The sequence below is a fragment of the Plectropomus leopardus genome, chromosome 7 (assembly GCF_026936395.1).
Source record: "Plectropomus leopardus strain MGB_pleo_1.0 chromosome 7, ASM2693639v1, whole genome shotgun sequence".
NCBI classification, from domain to species: Eukaryota; Metazoa; Chordata; class Actinopteri; order Perciformes; family Serranidae; genus Plectropomus; species Plectropomus leopardus.
The window spans coordinates 4,954,661-4,971,087 of NC_142182.1; the positions used below are offsets into that span (position 1 = coordinate 4,954,661).

At 39.0% G+C, this 16,427-nt stretch overlaps 1 protein-coding gene across 2 annotated transcripts in view; it reads left to right on the forward strand.

The window, feature by feature from the left end:
* The window catches only part of il34 (interleukin 34), a 67,907-nt gene that overhangs the window by 34,493 nt on the left and 16,987 nt on the right, over positions 1–16,427 (forward strand). For both annotated transcript variants that reach the window (XM_088079711.1, XM_088079710.1), the window contains exon 2: positions 4,495–4,792. In XM_088079711.1, the coding sequence (XP_087935837.1) occupies positions 4,747–4,792 (46 nt within the window). In that variant the 5' untranslated portion in view covers positions 4,495–4,746. The remainder of the gene's footprint in view (positions 1–4,494; positions 4,793–16,427) is intronic.

Below are 16,427 nucleotides of genomic sequence, written 5' to 3' on the forward strand. Positions count from 1 at the left end.
TTATCTCTACCTAAAATAACTTTCCTGCTATCTCTGCTGCTGTCTCCAAAATGCCAGGGGCTGGATTCGCAAGACTTCCTAGTACAAGCTGTTGCCTCTAAAGACAAAATTTTAACACATTCCTTAGAATTATTAGGTTTTCTAAGTAGGGGTGTTACAATCATATGTATATATGTTTTGCCCCAGATCCCTATTGGAGTCATTTAAAATTGAGAATCTGTTGATACCGAGTCCCGATCCGATACTTCTGTTTTTCTAGATAATACAGCTGCATAGTGCTCACTTTAAGTAGGCTTCTTTAAAGTTATTGTAACCAATTTAATTTGTAGCCTTATCTCTGACAATATAAATAAATGAATACATCTGCAATGTTATAGGCTGTTATTAATATTTATTTATTTTACATAATAAAGTATAAAATGACAAAAACTCACTTCAATCTTTTTGGCATTGTCCATCTGTTGAGGAAATGTCTCTGTCCCTTTTAGGGAGTATTCTCTAGTTTCTGCTGTTCTGGTGCAGCCGTACCTGTATGAACTATATTTCACTGAGTGTTTATTTCTGTTGTCCTCACATCTTTTGGGAGGATTGGGCTTCATGAAAACATAAACCATGTTGGCTTTTTGCTCGCATGGCTTTAATGGGACTTGCCGTGGCTTGGTGACTGAGGTTGTGGTATGCTGTGCACCGCTCTCCTCTCCTTCTCTCTCCTCTGGGCAGGATGGAGAAATACCATGTGCTAAAGTTGAAGGCAAAACGCGAGACTCTCACACAGTGCTGAGATGACATGACTGTTCATAAATTTGGTAAATAATACAAATAGACAGTCTCGTACTGTGTTTTTGCTTACGGTGTGTGGTGTTTTGTGGTAGGCAGCTCTCAGGCTTTGCTCAGACACACAGGAGCTCAGGAGAGACGGAGACAGCTGACTGGAAGAGAGTTGACGAAGGTTGCGCTCCATGTTGTGCATTAAATTACCTGTGTGACAGCTGACATGAAACAAAGGATTGGATTGCTCTATAAGCTAAATACAGCTGATCCTGATCAGTCAAAAAATGTCTTGATTGGCTCTGAGTCCGATGTTTGAGATCATATTGGGACATCCCTATTTCTAGGAATTATACCTTTAAAATTAAGACTTAACATAAAAGTTATTCGTAAAGCATGTGAGCCCTTAAGATATTTCCTAAGGTAAACAAAAAACAACTATTATGAGTAGGGAGGAGGAGTTTTAAGAGGTTTTAGAGTTCTTTCATTAACTCAGTGTTTTTGCTGGAATACCTTACGACAGATTAATAAATCATTAACGCTCGGTACATACCAGAAACTTGTACCAGAAAACACAGTTGTTACTTTTATGATTAATTCAGTGTGCACGTTCATTAAACTTTGGTTGCAGAATGGAGCTTTTTTTTGTGAATGGAAAATTTGGAAAGAAACTCCCAGACACACTGCCTCTAAAACTGCATTTATGCTCTTTCAACTATTATATATTAGTACTGTTAATCTTCCTGCACTCTTACTGGAACAAAATTAGCCTTAATGAAAACTAGCTGTAGCTTCCTCAGGAGGTGACCACAACTGCTGTAATTACACACTGATCCATTCATTTTTTCCAGCTGTGAAACCAGGTTCAGTCATTTGTGAATCTCTGCAGCTCAGTCATCTGCCACAATGACCCACCACTGCTGGCACATTGAACCAGCAGGGAAGTCACAGAGTTAGTCAGCGGTCGAGTCATTGAGGTGTGACGTGTAGCTGAGTAATGCTGAAATGATTTTGGGAAAAGCTTGTGAATTTCAGCTTCTTCATTCTGGCTTGTGGCCCCCAGGTGTAGGACTAAACGGTACAGGAATACCTTTTTACCTGAAGCTATTGCACTATTGAACAAAGTGAGAACAAGATGATGCACTTTGAGTTTTGGAGTGAGTGGGTTAGAGCGTGTATATATAAAGCACTTTGTCACGACATTCTTAGGAGTTCTTTTACTATTCGTTTACTTGGATACTATTTTGATACTAAATCATACTTGTTTTTATGTTTTTGTTTTACAGTCTTTGCTGACTTTCCTGTCTGCACAACAAATTTACCCTTGGGTACAAATAAAGAAACCTTAATCCTTGAACTTAGATGAAGAGGGTGAAAAAATACAGAGAGGAGGAGGAGGAAGCTAAAGATTTGAGGAGGGAACAATCAAAAAGTGAGGGAGGGAAACAGAGAAGGAAGGAATGACTCATCAGTTTATTTTCTGCATAAATATTAAGTAAATACTGAGACATGCATAAACATATTTTCAATTAGCTATGAAGAATATTACGCATAATGTTACATTGTGTTGAAATGATCTGTACCAAAATAAACAGTTTGGTTTGACAAATCAGTGATATTCACTACAGCTCATCTCCTGTGTTTTTTTAATTTTTTTTTTTTTTACCAAAACATCTGAAGTAGTCCTGAGATTTGCTGGCATTTTCTTGAGATTAAATTGTTTCATGAGTCGCAGAAAGCATGCGGAGGTGGTTGTGCTGCTCCTGAAGTTTTATATTGGGAATGCCTCTGCTTTACCTCAGATGTTTCTAATAATCTGCCCAATGGGGGTTAGACAAATACCTTTAAGTATTACAGCTTCCAAAAGATCACAGAGGTGACCGAGCTCATCCCTGTTGGTGTGAAATAAATTTGCCTTTTATCTTGATCGTCTTATCTGATCTCCCTGCTGCATGCTGAGAAGTTCCACCGAGCTTGTAGATCATCAGATGGTACAAGATTTTCTATGTACCAACACGCATATTGTCTTTACGAGGGGCACGTCTGTTAACCATCTGTGAAGATGTGCTTGAACACAGGTCCAAACTGAAGATGTGCCTGTGCAGGGACTCTGCGGGAGCTGCAAATTGACTTCATGATGTAGAATGAGTTCATAGACAGAAGTGATGTATTGAGGGTCAGTGGGAGCTCTCAGTGCTCAGCTGTTTAGTGTTTTCTGAGGGATTCTTTTAAGTATTTGCATGGTTGCTGTGAGAGCTTTATACGGATTGTCCAGATTATTCCTGTGATGTCTGTGAGGCACGGTGTTCTGTCTGTGGTCCAAGTATGAATAAGATGTCTCTTTTGCCAGCAGCATTTTTGGGAACCAACTGTTACCTCTGATCATTTCAACAATACTCAAAAAGTCTAACATGGTTTAAATTATCCCTAAAAAACAGAATACTGTTAGTGGCTCTTTGCCCTAAACGGACAGTTCACTTCTACATCACATATTTTTTCTCTTACCTGTAGTGGTCTTCATCAATCGACTGTTTTGGTGTGAGTTGCCGAGTTTTATCCGCCAATTCAGCATGTTCAATCAGCAACACGTTCTCATCCCAAGTCGCCACATATTGCCGCTTTGCAGTGGACTTCTGCGTCTACGTATCACGCTCTAGATTTCCTTTTGCATCTGCTGTTGACGTTTCGGGATGCCGCTACTGTGATGTCAACACAATCACATGGTGGGATTACGTTGCACGTGGTTATGTTTCGGCGACAAAGGCACATAGCAGCCAGCGCAAAATGTCAACAAACACACAGACAAAAGAGGTGCATAAGGTGTTTAACAAACATCACATTTAGATGGGAAGTAAATACCAGACTCCTTTGTGAAAGTCCGCAGTTTGTTGGATCCAACCACCGCCCCTCTTGTCTGCCCTGTAGGGACTTTCATGCTCCTTATATTATGTCATCTTTGGCAGCATTTCAACCTGATGCCGTCCAGCGGCGTATCATGCAGACTTAACATGTTCCTTCCAGCTGCAATTCTTAACTGATGCTGACTGTCCGTGTATCATGCTGCTGCGGCAGGTGCCACCTGGCCATCCAGCTGTCCAGGAGTTCTGGAGAGGTTCTGTCTAGCTTTGTTCTCAGCTGATGACGTCCAGTTGCGAATAATGCGGATGTGAAAGGTGGCATCGGTTTCTTTAACTGAAAGCACAGCGAAAGCAGCAGTATCTGACGAGTTCAGATTGAGAACGGGCTGCATTGTGAGTATGTTGATGTTAGCATTTAGCTCAAAGCACTTGGGTGCAGACACTCGGAGAACACAACATGTACATTATCCCACTAGTTGTCTGTTGAAAATGACAACTGAGCAGCAGGAAGAAAGAGAATCAAGCTGGCTACCAACGGAAGTCTAATTTGCATTGTACAATCTCACAAAAGGGTTTCCAGTAACTGCAGTTGCTTTTGAAGAAGCATTCTGTCTCTATGGCACTTTCCGCTGGCTTCAACCTCAGAAATGACAGATTTTGCAGTTCCTGATATGTGATGTGAATTATCAAATGTACTGTAAAATACCTTCCATAAATCTGCATGCAGAAAAACCAACATTTCAAGCATGTTTTGTGAACTCATTCATAGGTCCGAATTTGTGAGTATATCAAAAATATTTTTGTCTTTACAGGCTTGGACTTATGAGTGGGGTTGACTGCCAAGTGTTTTATCCTCCATCTGTTTCAGACTGTCAACAGCAGGGAGCAACAGAGGAACAAGAGCCATAAAAACCAGGATCTGTCTCTGCTGGCATGTTCCAGAGATGCTCAACAATGCAATGAAGACCTGAAGCCCAACAACCCATGTGTGTCCCACTGAACAGACACACTGAAGAGCTGCAGACAGCCAAGTTGTGTACGTGGTCGGCTCAGTGTTTGTGTGTTAACACACTGTGCTGAGATTAAAGCACTGTGGAGCCAGGGACTTAAGCTCGAGACTATGGTCCAACTGTCCACCTCAGTCTACCTGCTGGGAGGCCTTTTGGGTAAGAGACATCTGTATATGTGTGTGTGTGTGTGTGCGTGCGTGCGTGCAATGCAGTGTCCAAGTTTACAAAATGGAAAAAATGTGTGCAGAATTTTTAGGGTAGCTAAGTGGCATGCGTATTTGAAGTTTACAGCTACTGAATACTTAAAATTGAAATTCAAAGTACACTGAATTATAGGTCAGCTGACATTGTTTTTTTGCAGGGCTGATACTGATACAGATTAGTTATTTATGAGACCAATAACTGATAGTTATTGGTCTTTCTGTTTAGAATTTGGAATATAACAAACTCCAACACAAAACTGTCTAAATGCCTTTAGCAAATCAAAACTAAAACTTTTAACATTGTTTACAGCAAGTTCCCTTAAACATTTTTTATAGTCAAGTGAAAATTTAAATAAAAGAATGAATCATAAAAATAGCTCCCTGAGGTTTTACAAACTAAAGTTCCTACTATGCTGGCACTTCCTTTTTTATTAATCAATTTTATCTGTGATAACTGAAATAAAATGCAGATACAGATAATCAGCAAAATGCCAAATATTGGCCCTAGTAATCAGCCAGGCCGATGATCTGTCGACCCCTACACTGAATTCATAACACTGAAATATTTTACTTTGAATTCCATAGATGATGAGGTCTGTGAACAGCAGCCATCTGCAGTATAAACACCAATATGCTCCTCAAGCTCGGCGCCGTAACTGTCCTCGCCGTGAACAATAAAATTTATCTATGCGAGAAAAATTAGGTTTGAAAAGTTCAAATGAAAGTGAACCTCTGTGTGAAGAAATGAATCACAGCATTTCACTTTAATACACTTCCTCTTGTGGGTGATCATGTAGACACAGTGGTTACATTATACAGAGGAACCCCCACATTTGTCAGCAGTTCAAATGTTGGTTTAATATTTTTTTGGCTTTTCAGCTTTATTTGATAGGACAGATGAGTAGAGTGAAAGTGGGGAGAGAGAGGGGAAGACATGCAGCAAAGAGCCGTGAGAGCTAGTTAAGCTGTTTAGAGTGTGCATACAAATATACCGGTAGATATTAACACTTTTTTCAATATGGCCATTGTTTGCTTGTGCGGCTTCCCCCCAGTTCAATTGATTAGTTGGTTTAGCTGGTTTTGCATTGTAGCCCTCCACAAAATCCCACTGGTCAAATATTTATATTGATGTTGTTAATGTGAAACTTTCAGTGGCTGGGATGCACGGTGCTGAAAAGAGCACTATTTTATGTTGGACGAGTGCTTTAAGTAAAACTAGAATTTTTGTTCATTCACACCAAATCATTTACTGCAAGATTTGGTGTGATGAAAAACACTCCTGCAACATGTTAATGGTTTTCTCTTTTTTCCTGACACATATTCTCCTCTTGAACAATACAGAGATCCAAAGAAAGTGATTTCCAGTGGTGGGTTGCACACATAACACATCGTCAAAACTAGCTGTCACTTTTTCCCAGAGGTCAATTAGACGACAATTCTGTGCCCCATTTCTGCAACTGTACCTTTCATACAAAAACGTAGAGGCGGAAACATGGCGTGAATTCCCACCTTGAACAGGAACAGCAGAAAGGAGCTGAAGTGACATGTGGGCGCTTTGATTCCCCTTGTTTGGCTGCAGGCCAGCAGGTGGACATGAGCCTTAAGTAGTGTAACATTTAACTTGTAAAAGTGTGTTTGAATAGTGCTGGGATGTCTAAGGAGATGAGCAAAGGTGACAGATGACCTCAGCTTAACCTCACATGACACAGGCTCTTGTGCTGGACCATTTGAGGACAACCAATGTCCCAGGATGACAGGGTTTGGAAAGATTTACTGAGGAGCTATCTAAAATACATAAGGATCTGCTCTTACCTTCTGGAGACCTCACTTGTGTCCCACATGTGCTTTGCTCTGAATAATCAGGGGGATCAAACATAGACAAGACGCCACCATTCATCACCTCAGAACCACCCTGGGTACCATAATTTAGCAGCTGGAGTGCTTAGGTAAATAAAGTTGAGGCCGTATATTTAAACACACAAAGACATTGAAATTACATTTTTTTTACCATTTCGCATATTTCATGTTACCATACATTTCTAGTGTTAAATCAATAGAGTAACTACTTAATTCCCATAGGAGATGATTTTCAAAAAAACTAAGCAAGGGAAGAAGTTTATTTCAACTTTATTTACAGGTTTTCAGTGGGTTAAAAGATTAAGTTGTCCGACTTGTTTGGAAGATTCTAGAAATAAACTGACTGACTTTTAGAAGTTTCTGATAGCCCAGTTATCTTATTAGGAGCTAATTGGGAATGCACTTGTATTTAAGGGCCTAACATTCAGTGCCTTTTTGCTCTTGATACCATGGGAAAATGCAGGCCATTTTAGCCAAGAACTCAGGAAAAGAATGATTTAAAAAACGTGGGGAAAAGGCAATGAACAATTTGGTATGAAATCTTCCACAAACTGCATTCTCTATTGAGAAACATACATGTACATATTCTGTGCCACATAAATGGCAAATTAGAACTGGACTGGCATACTTTGGGCGACACCACGTTACATTTTCTGTTAAATCTTACATATGTGCTGAAAATGTACCTTTAAAAATCCATGTCCTAATTTCCACAAATCTTGTGATCAAAGCATTACAGCCAGAGGAAAAATAGCCGACAAATCATTCTCTCTTTACTGATGATGGATTTCAGTGGTCAAGACAGGATTCAGTTTATTACTAACGGAGTCAAACACCTGCTATATATTTGTTTCAGATGTCCCCGGATTAATGGACAGAGAGCACAGTACTGTACAAAGAATATATTACCATATGCCCAGATCCTTTTGTGAAGCTGTTGACTTCAGCAGAAATGAAATATGACGTGCTGTTAAATGTGACATTTTTTTTTAGTTTAGTTAGTTTTTTTTGATAGAGACATAACCGTATTGCCATTGTATCACACTTTTATGCCCAAAGTCCAGATGTTGTTGAGATATTACTTTAAGCTGTGGCCGAAGCATGGTCTTCATTACAGACACAGAAGACGGATGGTTTGCAGCAGATAACTGACAGCTCTTCCTCATACATGCACACGTCATCAACTGTGTGTGAAGGAATGCTTTGAGGTGCTAATATACACCGCAGTTCGTCAGAGGACTCCTGAGTTTGTGGCTTTTTCCCTCTGAGCTATGCAAATGGCCAGTCATGCTCATAATGTGTTTTTGATTTTAGTTTGCGGTCCGTTTACATTTTATTTATACTAGCAAAAAATGAGAAACCATAACGTCGAATTATAGGATTTATTTTGCCACTTTGATAAGTGCATGTTGCATTCAGAATGGGACCCAGAATCAGAATAAGATTTATTACCCAGTAAGTTCTGACTTTCATAGGAATTTGCTTTGAGTTTTTGATGCATACATTAAACATGAAATAAGCATGCTAAGAGGAAAGTGTCTGGGATTTTAGGGCACGTCTTGGATTTTAGGATACTTCGAGAACTCTCGGATGTTTCTAGGATCTCAGGACATTTCTAGGATTTTAGGACATTTTTAGGATTTAGGACAATTCCAGATTTTTGGACATTTCAAGGATTTTAGGACATTTCTCAGATTTTAGGATATTTGTAGGATTTCAGGACATTTGTAGGATTTCAGGACATTTGTAGTATTTTAGGAAATTTCTAGTATTTTAGGATGTTTCTAGGATTTTAGGATCCTCCATTGGCACTTGTTTTGATAATTAAGCTCAATTTTGATGCTGTTTTATGCACTCTGTTAGTTTCTCTGGTTTAAGGACATTTCTAGGATTTCGAAGACTTTAGGACATTTCTCAGATTTTTGTGAATCCAAGGGTCACTAAATCCTCGAAGGAGAATCTTGGATACAGTGTGTGTTTGTGTGTGTGTGCGCTGTCTGACAATGTCTGTCATGCATGTGAGCTCAGCTGAATATAAGAAATATAGGATGTCAGTTAAAGGATCAAGACATGTGTCTCCCATTTTAACAGAGCAGAAGTGCATAATCGTAACGCAAATGTACTCAGTAAAACATGCTGCTCTTAGAGGTATACCATTAGGTATACCATGTAAGTGACATTAGAAAATTGACAGATTGATAATTTGACAATTTGTTGTTGTCAGAATGTGTTTGCAAATGTGTTGATGAGATTGTTAGAGGACATGTTGTGTGATCCCTGGATCTGAACTCTTAAGTTGAAATCTTTGGCTTCATCTCAGTGTTTGCCAGAAGCAAGAGGAGGCTTGTGGAAGCATGAGCAGATTTTACATAACTGCAGCCACTGGCAAGGATAAATGTTCAATCATCGTACATTAAAAAGTTATTTTGGAGAACAAAAATCATTTTCAGCAATCTTAAATGCAAACAAGCAAAAATGAACATAAAAATTATTCAAATCCTAAAATAAAAAATAATAATAATAAAATATTTATGATGATGAATAAAAAAGATTAAAGCATACGAAGACGTGAGTCAGAACTAATTAAAAATGTTAGAATTAAATAGAATAATGATACTAAAAGTAGACCATTAGAGGATAAAACATATGAACTAAAATGAATGAAAGAACTAAAAATAGTATAAAATAAGATAATAAAAGATATGATATGAACTCAAACATACCAAAACTTGGAGCACAAGTGTCAATGAATGTGCCGCTATAATGACTATTGACCAGCTGTGTCAGTTAACATTATTGAATGTATTTTCATGAACTTTGCTCTAAATTCTTTCATGTCATGGCAAGAAAACATGCTACACATTTATCATGGGGGCTGGTGTTGCTGTATGTTGGTGCAGAAAGGACAGAGAGCTGATTTACAGGGTAATAGCTCATAGTGTCTCAGCTATCTGATTTTGGAGTCTCCTTAACAAGGTAGCACCCCTCACTTACAACAGCCTCATTAGTGTTAACATAGCGCAGAGGTGGCAGAGAGGTCAACACTCTTTTGTCTCTGTCAGCATACTTTCACTGCAGCTGTAAAGGTGTGTGGTACATTATGAATAGTATGTTCTGCACCGTACATAACATGTTTACCCTGAAGAACCACATATGTGGGAAAATATTTTTTTGTGAAAGACTGTTGAGCAATTGCGGCCACCCTTACATTTGTACCCCATTACGATTGGTTTTTGTGGGTTTTTCTACATGCTTATTTTAAAGAACAGTCATCCTGACTCTAGCTTCTCCTCTTCTCTGCAAATATAGAGCTACATGCACAACATTTGTCTGACCTGGCACTTGCTAGATGTAAGTTCCCTGCTGTGTGTGTATTTCAATCATGAGAGACTTAATTTTAGGAGGAATCAAATACTTTTTAGTCTTTAAAATGTTAAAATGATTGGTAATTGGACCCCATTATAAAAACAGGATTTTAGGGTTGTTAGTCAGGGTTTCCCACACATTCATTCATTTGTGGTGGCCTGCCGCAATTAAAACATCTGCTGCCATGAGTAGATTTTCTAATTTTGCAGCTGGATCGTTCATTAGGAGCACCACACTCACGGAGCATTGTCTCGGCTCAGATGGAGCAGTCTTTCTGACTGCACCTGTGCAAAGCTTTGTGTTCATGAGGTGGATTTGTTTGGTGTAACTGATTTTATTGGAATGCAGAAACCAGAATCAGCCAACTGATGCTTACCCACATGATTTTGCAGATTCCATAAACTTGGGAAAATAAATAATATGGTGAATTGAAGACCCAAGTCAAGGAACTTAGTTTCAGTACCTCAGTCTGCCAATCTCTTGCTTTTGATCACTCGTGGTCAACTGCCTGAAACTATGTTGGCACTGTAAATTTCTTCGAACCATAGATTTGCTATATTTGTACATTGTTATGTGGCAGATACACTTTAATGTTATTCTAACAATATTGTGGTTAACATATGGTTTGGTTTAGGCACAGAATCCACACGGTTATGGTTAGGAAAAGATCATTTTTTGGCCTAAAATACCTGCTTTTTGTTGCACTATCTAGAATGAACAGGCAGTGCGTTGTACTCTTGAGTCGGATGGCGCGCTCTGGTGACCCATATAGACTCTTGCATTGGCACACCTTTATATCTGAGGCAACTTTTGTGTGCTCCCACACTACCTATGTGCTTTCATCATGCAGAAGAGTACAGGATAGTTTTAATTGCGTTCTCAGGACCTCTTTATGTTCTCTGGTCCCAAACGCTTAGACAGAAATTGGGAAAAGGGCTTTTGGATATTCTGCATCCAGAGCCTGGAATTTGTTGCAAAATGAGTTGGAACTCAAAGATCTGGTGTTGTTAAATGTATTTAAATCTAAAATGAAAGACTTAGAAGCAGATTTTACAGGATGTTGATGTTTTTAGCCTGCCTGGTTTTACAACTAATTCCCAGAAAGTTCTCTTTTGACTCATTCTTAGATCTCCTTTTAAGCAAAGTTTAGTGCTTGTGATTGTATTTTGTCTCCGTTTGTGTCTCTGTCTGCAACTTTGTGTTTTCACTGCTCACTGTCTGGGCCAGGTTTCCCTTGCAAAAGAGATTCTTAATGTCAGTGGGTCGAACCTGGTTAAATAAAGGTTAAATAAATGTATGAATAAATAAATAAACAAACAATCAATAAATAAATAAGTGTGGTTTCTGTTTAAACTTTTTGTGGCACTGTTCCCTGTGGAAAAAAAGAGATAGGTTGCATAAAAACACCCATATTTGGTGCCTAAAAGGTTACTGGTTACTCAGCGATGGATTGCTTTAACACAACAATTTTTGTTGTTTGTTGGTCTTGAACTGTGTTCTGCAGCTTGGCAGGCGTCTTGCTTAGGTGGCACGCCATCTATCATCATAGTCAGCTTATACATCACTTTAGAAATGGTGATAGGAGTCGTATGGAATGTGCAAATATATTCGTGGTTTGCGGAAATGTACAACTCCCAGATTTTCCTCTTGTTAGGTCATCTCTCAGGTCCAAACTTGAAAGAATGGTGGATTTTTTAACATGCAGAGTGAATGTTCAGTTTGGCAGTGTTCTACAGATGACACACTTAGTGTATAATGCTGTTCATCACCTGCTTCTCTTTAAGTACTCATAGCTTTGTGCACAATGTTAGATGTTAGAGGAGGGCTCATTTGCTTTTCTTATGTTCTATAATTCAGAATCTGTTCACAGTATCCAAAAAACATTTTTGTCCTTAGCAAAGTTGTGGCCCACTAGGGGTTACTAGACCAACTGCTCAGTGCATTAGTGATTAACATGACTAAGTTTAGTGTAAAGAGTGGTTTAGAAAACACTAAATGCATGCTGCAATTTATGTGTTTTCAGCACAAAGGAAATTCTCTTTTGATGACTTCAGCTATCAAAATTGCCAAAAGAGCTGCACACAACTTTAACCTACAGTCTGAATGGTAAACTCCAGTTGGTGAGCTCTAAACCATTTCAAGGAGACACTTTACTTATGTAGGCAACTGCTGACACTGTGTTAGCTCTAGTGTTTTAAATGTGCAGATCTTTAGAGTCCATGTCAACCAGCTTTTTTTTCTTCCTGAGGTAAGCTAATTTTTTGGTTGATTTGCATCGGGAGCACTGAGTATTTATGCTGCGCTACAAATGCTGGCAGTGTGACGAGTCATAGAACATGAATTCTGCATTGAGTGCTGGCGGTGGAGGAATTTTTTTTTTCAGATTACCCAGAGTTGAAAAATTTTCAACTGTGGGGAAAAAAAATTGTGCTCGTCATTCCCATTTATCACAAAAAAGTTTTCGCGCTTGCATGAGGTGGCATTTCAGGTGATTTGAAAAAGCCATATTTTGCAAAATTGCAATGAAAACACTTTTTTTTTTTGGCTGTTTGGCTCCCTACGACATGATGCAGCAGGCGCTACAAGAGGTGCTATTGCATTGCATAACTCCTCAGAGGTTGAGCGAATCATCCGGAAGTTGCACAAAACTTATGCAATATTAAACAAATGGCAATAAAACACAATTGCAAGATGACTGTCTTTTCCTTCAGTGATGTTGTGTGACTTCTCCTCTGATGATAGTCCACGATTTCATTGTGGATTCAAAACTTCAGCATGATCTGCTCAACTTTTGAAGAGTTATGCGATGCAGTAACACCTCTTGTAGTGCCTGCTGCATTATGCCCGACGGAGCCAGTGTCTGCAGGCAAACGTATAACCATATAGCATCATGTGACCTATGAAAGTGAAAAAAAAAGTTTTTAGTGCAGTTTTGCAAAATATAGCCTTTGCATGAAATACCACCTCATGCAAGAGTAAAACCTTTTTGACATAAGTAGGAGTTTTTTTCCCCAAAATTGACATTTTTTCCATTATGCGCATTTTATATTCTCAATTCAATTTGCGCAATTTGAGGGTTAATGGAGATCCGCCTAGAGACTCCTGTCATCCATTTTTCAAACTTGGCCTCAGGCATAGGTGAGTTTGTGTCTTCAAAACAAAGCACCCAAATAGCTTGTTTGGGTGCTTTCTTAGTTGGTAAAAAAGTTGTTTGAGCCCTTAAGGTCAAACAATAGAGCACACTTTACCTAATGAATGGGTTAGGGTTCAAAGGCGTGCAGGTCCTGATAGAAGTCCTGTAATTATGGAGGAGAAGCACTGAAAGATACCACTCACTAGATACATAATAATCAGTATAATACGATCAATGTCTGACTTCTGTCTGCTGCAATAAGAGAAACCTGTTTGGCCAGTGAAGCTGGATGTGTTTGTGTAAATGTGCAATCTGATCCAACCGACTGAAACAGCAATACCAACAAAAATGTAAACGATATCAGGTGATCCATTAGTAATGACTCCATTCAGCTGTACTCATACAGACAACTGTACCCATGCACACAGCCTCGGTCATTTGCATGTGCACAAACATGTGCTGACATGCAGGCTGAGATACAGAAAAAACATTTTATGGAACATTCAAACTCCCTGAATCTTTTATCTGAATATTGCTCAAGTTCTTTGGCAGCTTGCATGATGGACTGCACAGGCTCACATATGAAAACAGTGGGAGGTTAACTAAATTAGCTACTGAGAAAAGACCCAATTCATTTTATCCAGAGCTTAATCTAAGGCCAGTTGGTCTGACAGTTTTTTTTCTGTGTTTTTTTCACACAATGACTTCTAGATGGTACAGAAGCTCTTTCACTTTCCCACCTGTGAGAGACTGTCTCTTCAGACTGGCAGCGGTATGTGTGAGCGATCAGTCAGCACACGTGCGCACGCACACACACACACACACACACACACGCACGCACGCACGCACGCACGCACGCACGCGCGCGCGCGCACACACACGCTGCTGTATGGGATAGCACATTTCATACCTATATCAGACAGTAATTTTTTTTTTTTGCATTATTAATCACCAGTTTTCTAGGTGAATATCTGTTAACTGTAGCTGGTAGAAATCTCTGCTTTGGCATAAACTAGCTTGACTAGCAGCTTGAGCTGCTTGTTGCTGCTGATTTTATTCATTTATTGCGCAATAGACTGGGTGTTGTGCTTGTTGCAAAGAGTAGTAGCTGTAGCTCAGAGTAAGGGCTCATTTATTCTCAGTGTTACTTACAGAGACAGAGACTGTCTACAGAGACAGACACAGCATTCTGTCTGTATTTGTAAACATTTTCGAAGAGCTTATGTATGAGGATGAAATGAAGCAGTGCCAGTTGAGATTATGTAGGCAATGTAGCGCAGTTTGAGTGTGATCTGACAGTAGGAGATGAAGAAAGTTAAAAATAATGGCGGAATGGAATGAATCAGTAATATATATTAATATATAGTGAAATTAGTGAAAATAATTCTCAGCTCACATGTTGGGATGTAAAGAATGGCAGCACAGACCTCTGCTGTCTACTGCTGTATTTGTACCAACACAAAGGACGCATAGAAGTTTGAGGACAATGAAATTTATAACGTTTGAAACAGACGAATCTATTTTCATTTTAGAGCAAGAGTCTTTAGTGAGACTTGGACACAGAAAAACATTTTATTTTTCTGTAGGATCCTTTGTGTAATGGTGTGACACTGATAAGTCTGAGCCTGTTATCAGGCAAAAACAAGCCCTTTTATCAGACGTTAATTGATTGGGGCACCTGCTCCGAGCTGCAGCCCTCAAAACTGGATCAACTTCAAAAACTGTTGTTCCCATTTGTCACTTAGACACAAAAACATGGGAGATTAGTGTCCACGTTGAAAAATGCTACAGTTCCCTTTTAAGTTGTTAAAGTAATCCATCTTGTAGTGAAGTCTCAGTGCAAAAAAAGGCATGTTCCTTGAAGACAAAGCTATACCCTCGACAAGCTGCAGGTGCAACACATCTTTTGAAAAGTCACCTTTGACCAGCTGAAAGAAAAAAGGACTGAGTGAGGAGTATGAAAAACCATAAAGAACAAAAAAATTGCATTTGAGCTTTAAGATAAAAAAAACAACATGTTTTGCAACTGAATATACATGTTAAGAAAAGAGCATGAAGAGAGATTTGTGAAGACGATTCATTTTTACAAAATCTAAAGTATTCCCACAGCACCAAGTGAACTCAGCGAGGGAATAGATCAGGAGCCTAAATTACATTTCAGTTTTTCTTCACCTCCTGCTAAGTAGCTGTGTGTGTATGTGTGTGTGTATGTGTGTGTGTGTGTGTGTGTGTGTGTGTGTGTGTGTGTGTGTGTGTGTGTATTATACAATGAGGGACATGAAAGAACAGGAAACTTAAAAGAAAAAATAAAGCTTCGGTGTAAATTGACTAAAAGTGGTAATTGCATAAACCACTTCTTCCTCACGTTAAAGTTACACATTACTACTTAATATCTTGCTAATCATGAAAGCCAATATGGTGTACGTACTGAACAGTAGCTTCATATTGCTAAGCAGTAGGAAAGTAATATTCTTAAAGAGACATTACCGGGCTGATACTGTTTCCTTCCCTAAGATTAAGATTCAATTCTGGCAAAGATTTAGTTTCTCAAGTTGGAGAGACGATTGCTCCGAGAAAAAAAATGTAGTAGAAATGTTCTCAGCCTACTAAATAACATAGATTGCATTACACATTGGTTATATGTATTTCTCAGGAAATGGCCCTGCAGAGGGAGACATTTGGTCATTGATCAGTATTTGATGGTCAAAGTCCGTCATTAGTTTGCCTTTAATTGAGGGGGTTGGAGTGTTGGTGATGGAGACTGTCAGAAACAAAGAGGTTTTTGACCGGCGGTTGTTTATGTATCCACATTCTTAAAACCTTTAGTGACAACTGCAAATTTTGTAAGACATGTTGATTCCTATTCTGAGCATTTAAACAGATATACGATGACAAAAAGTGTTCTGGCCATAGACTGTGGCCGTATTACGACACATGAGGTAGAACTGCGCCGATCGGTGCAGAGTCTCACATAGTTCTTGTGTGATCTTGTTATATCATAAGTCCAGCTGTTTCAGAGGGTAACGTTGTTTGGAACAGACCGGGAGGAGGACGGTTAAGTTATAAATAAAGACACCCGTATCACATGAAATTATTGTCCTCAAGAACCTAAATGCTTCCATTTTGAAAGAATTTTAGTTTTACTGTTTTGAGTCTTTGGTTTTTAAAATGTCTTGTGAGGCATTTGTTGTTTTTGCTTGTATAGAAATTCCAAATAAAAGAAGAAAATAAT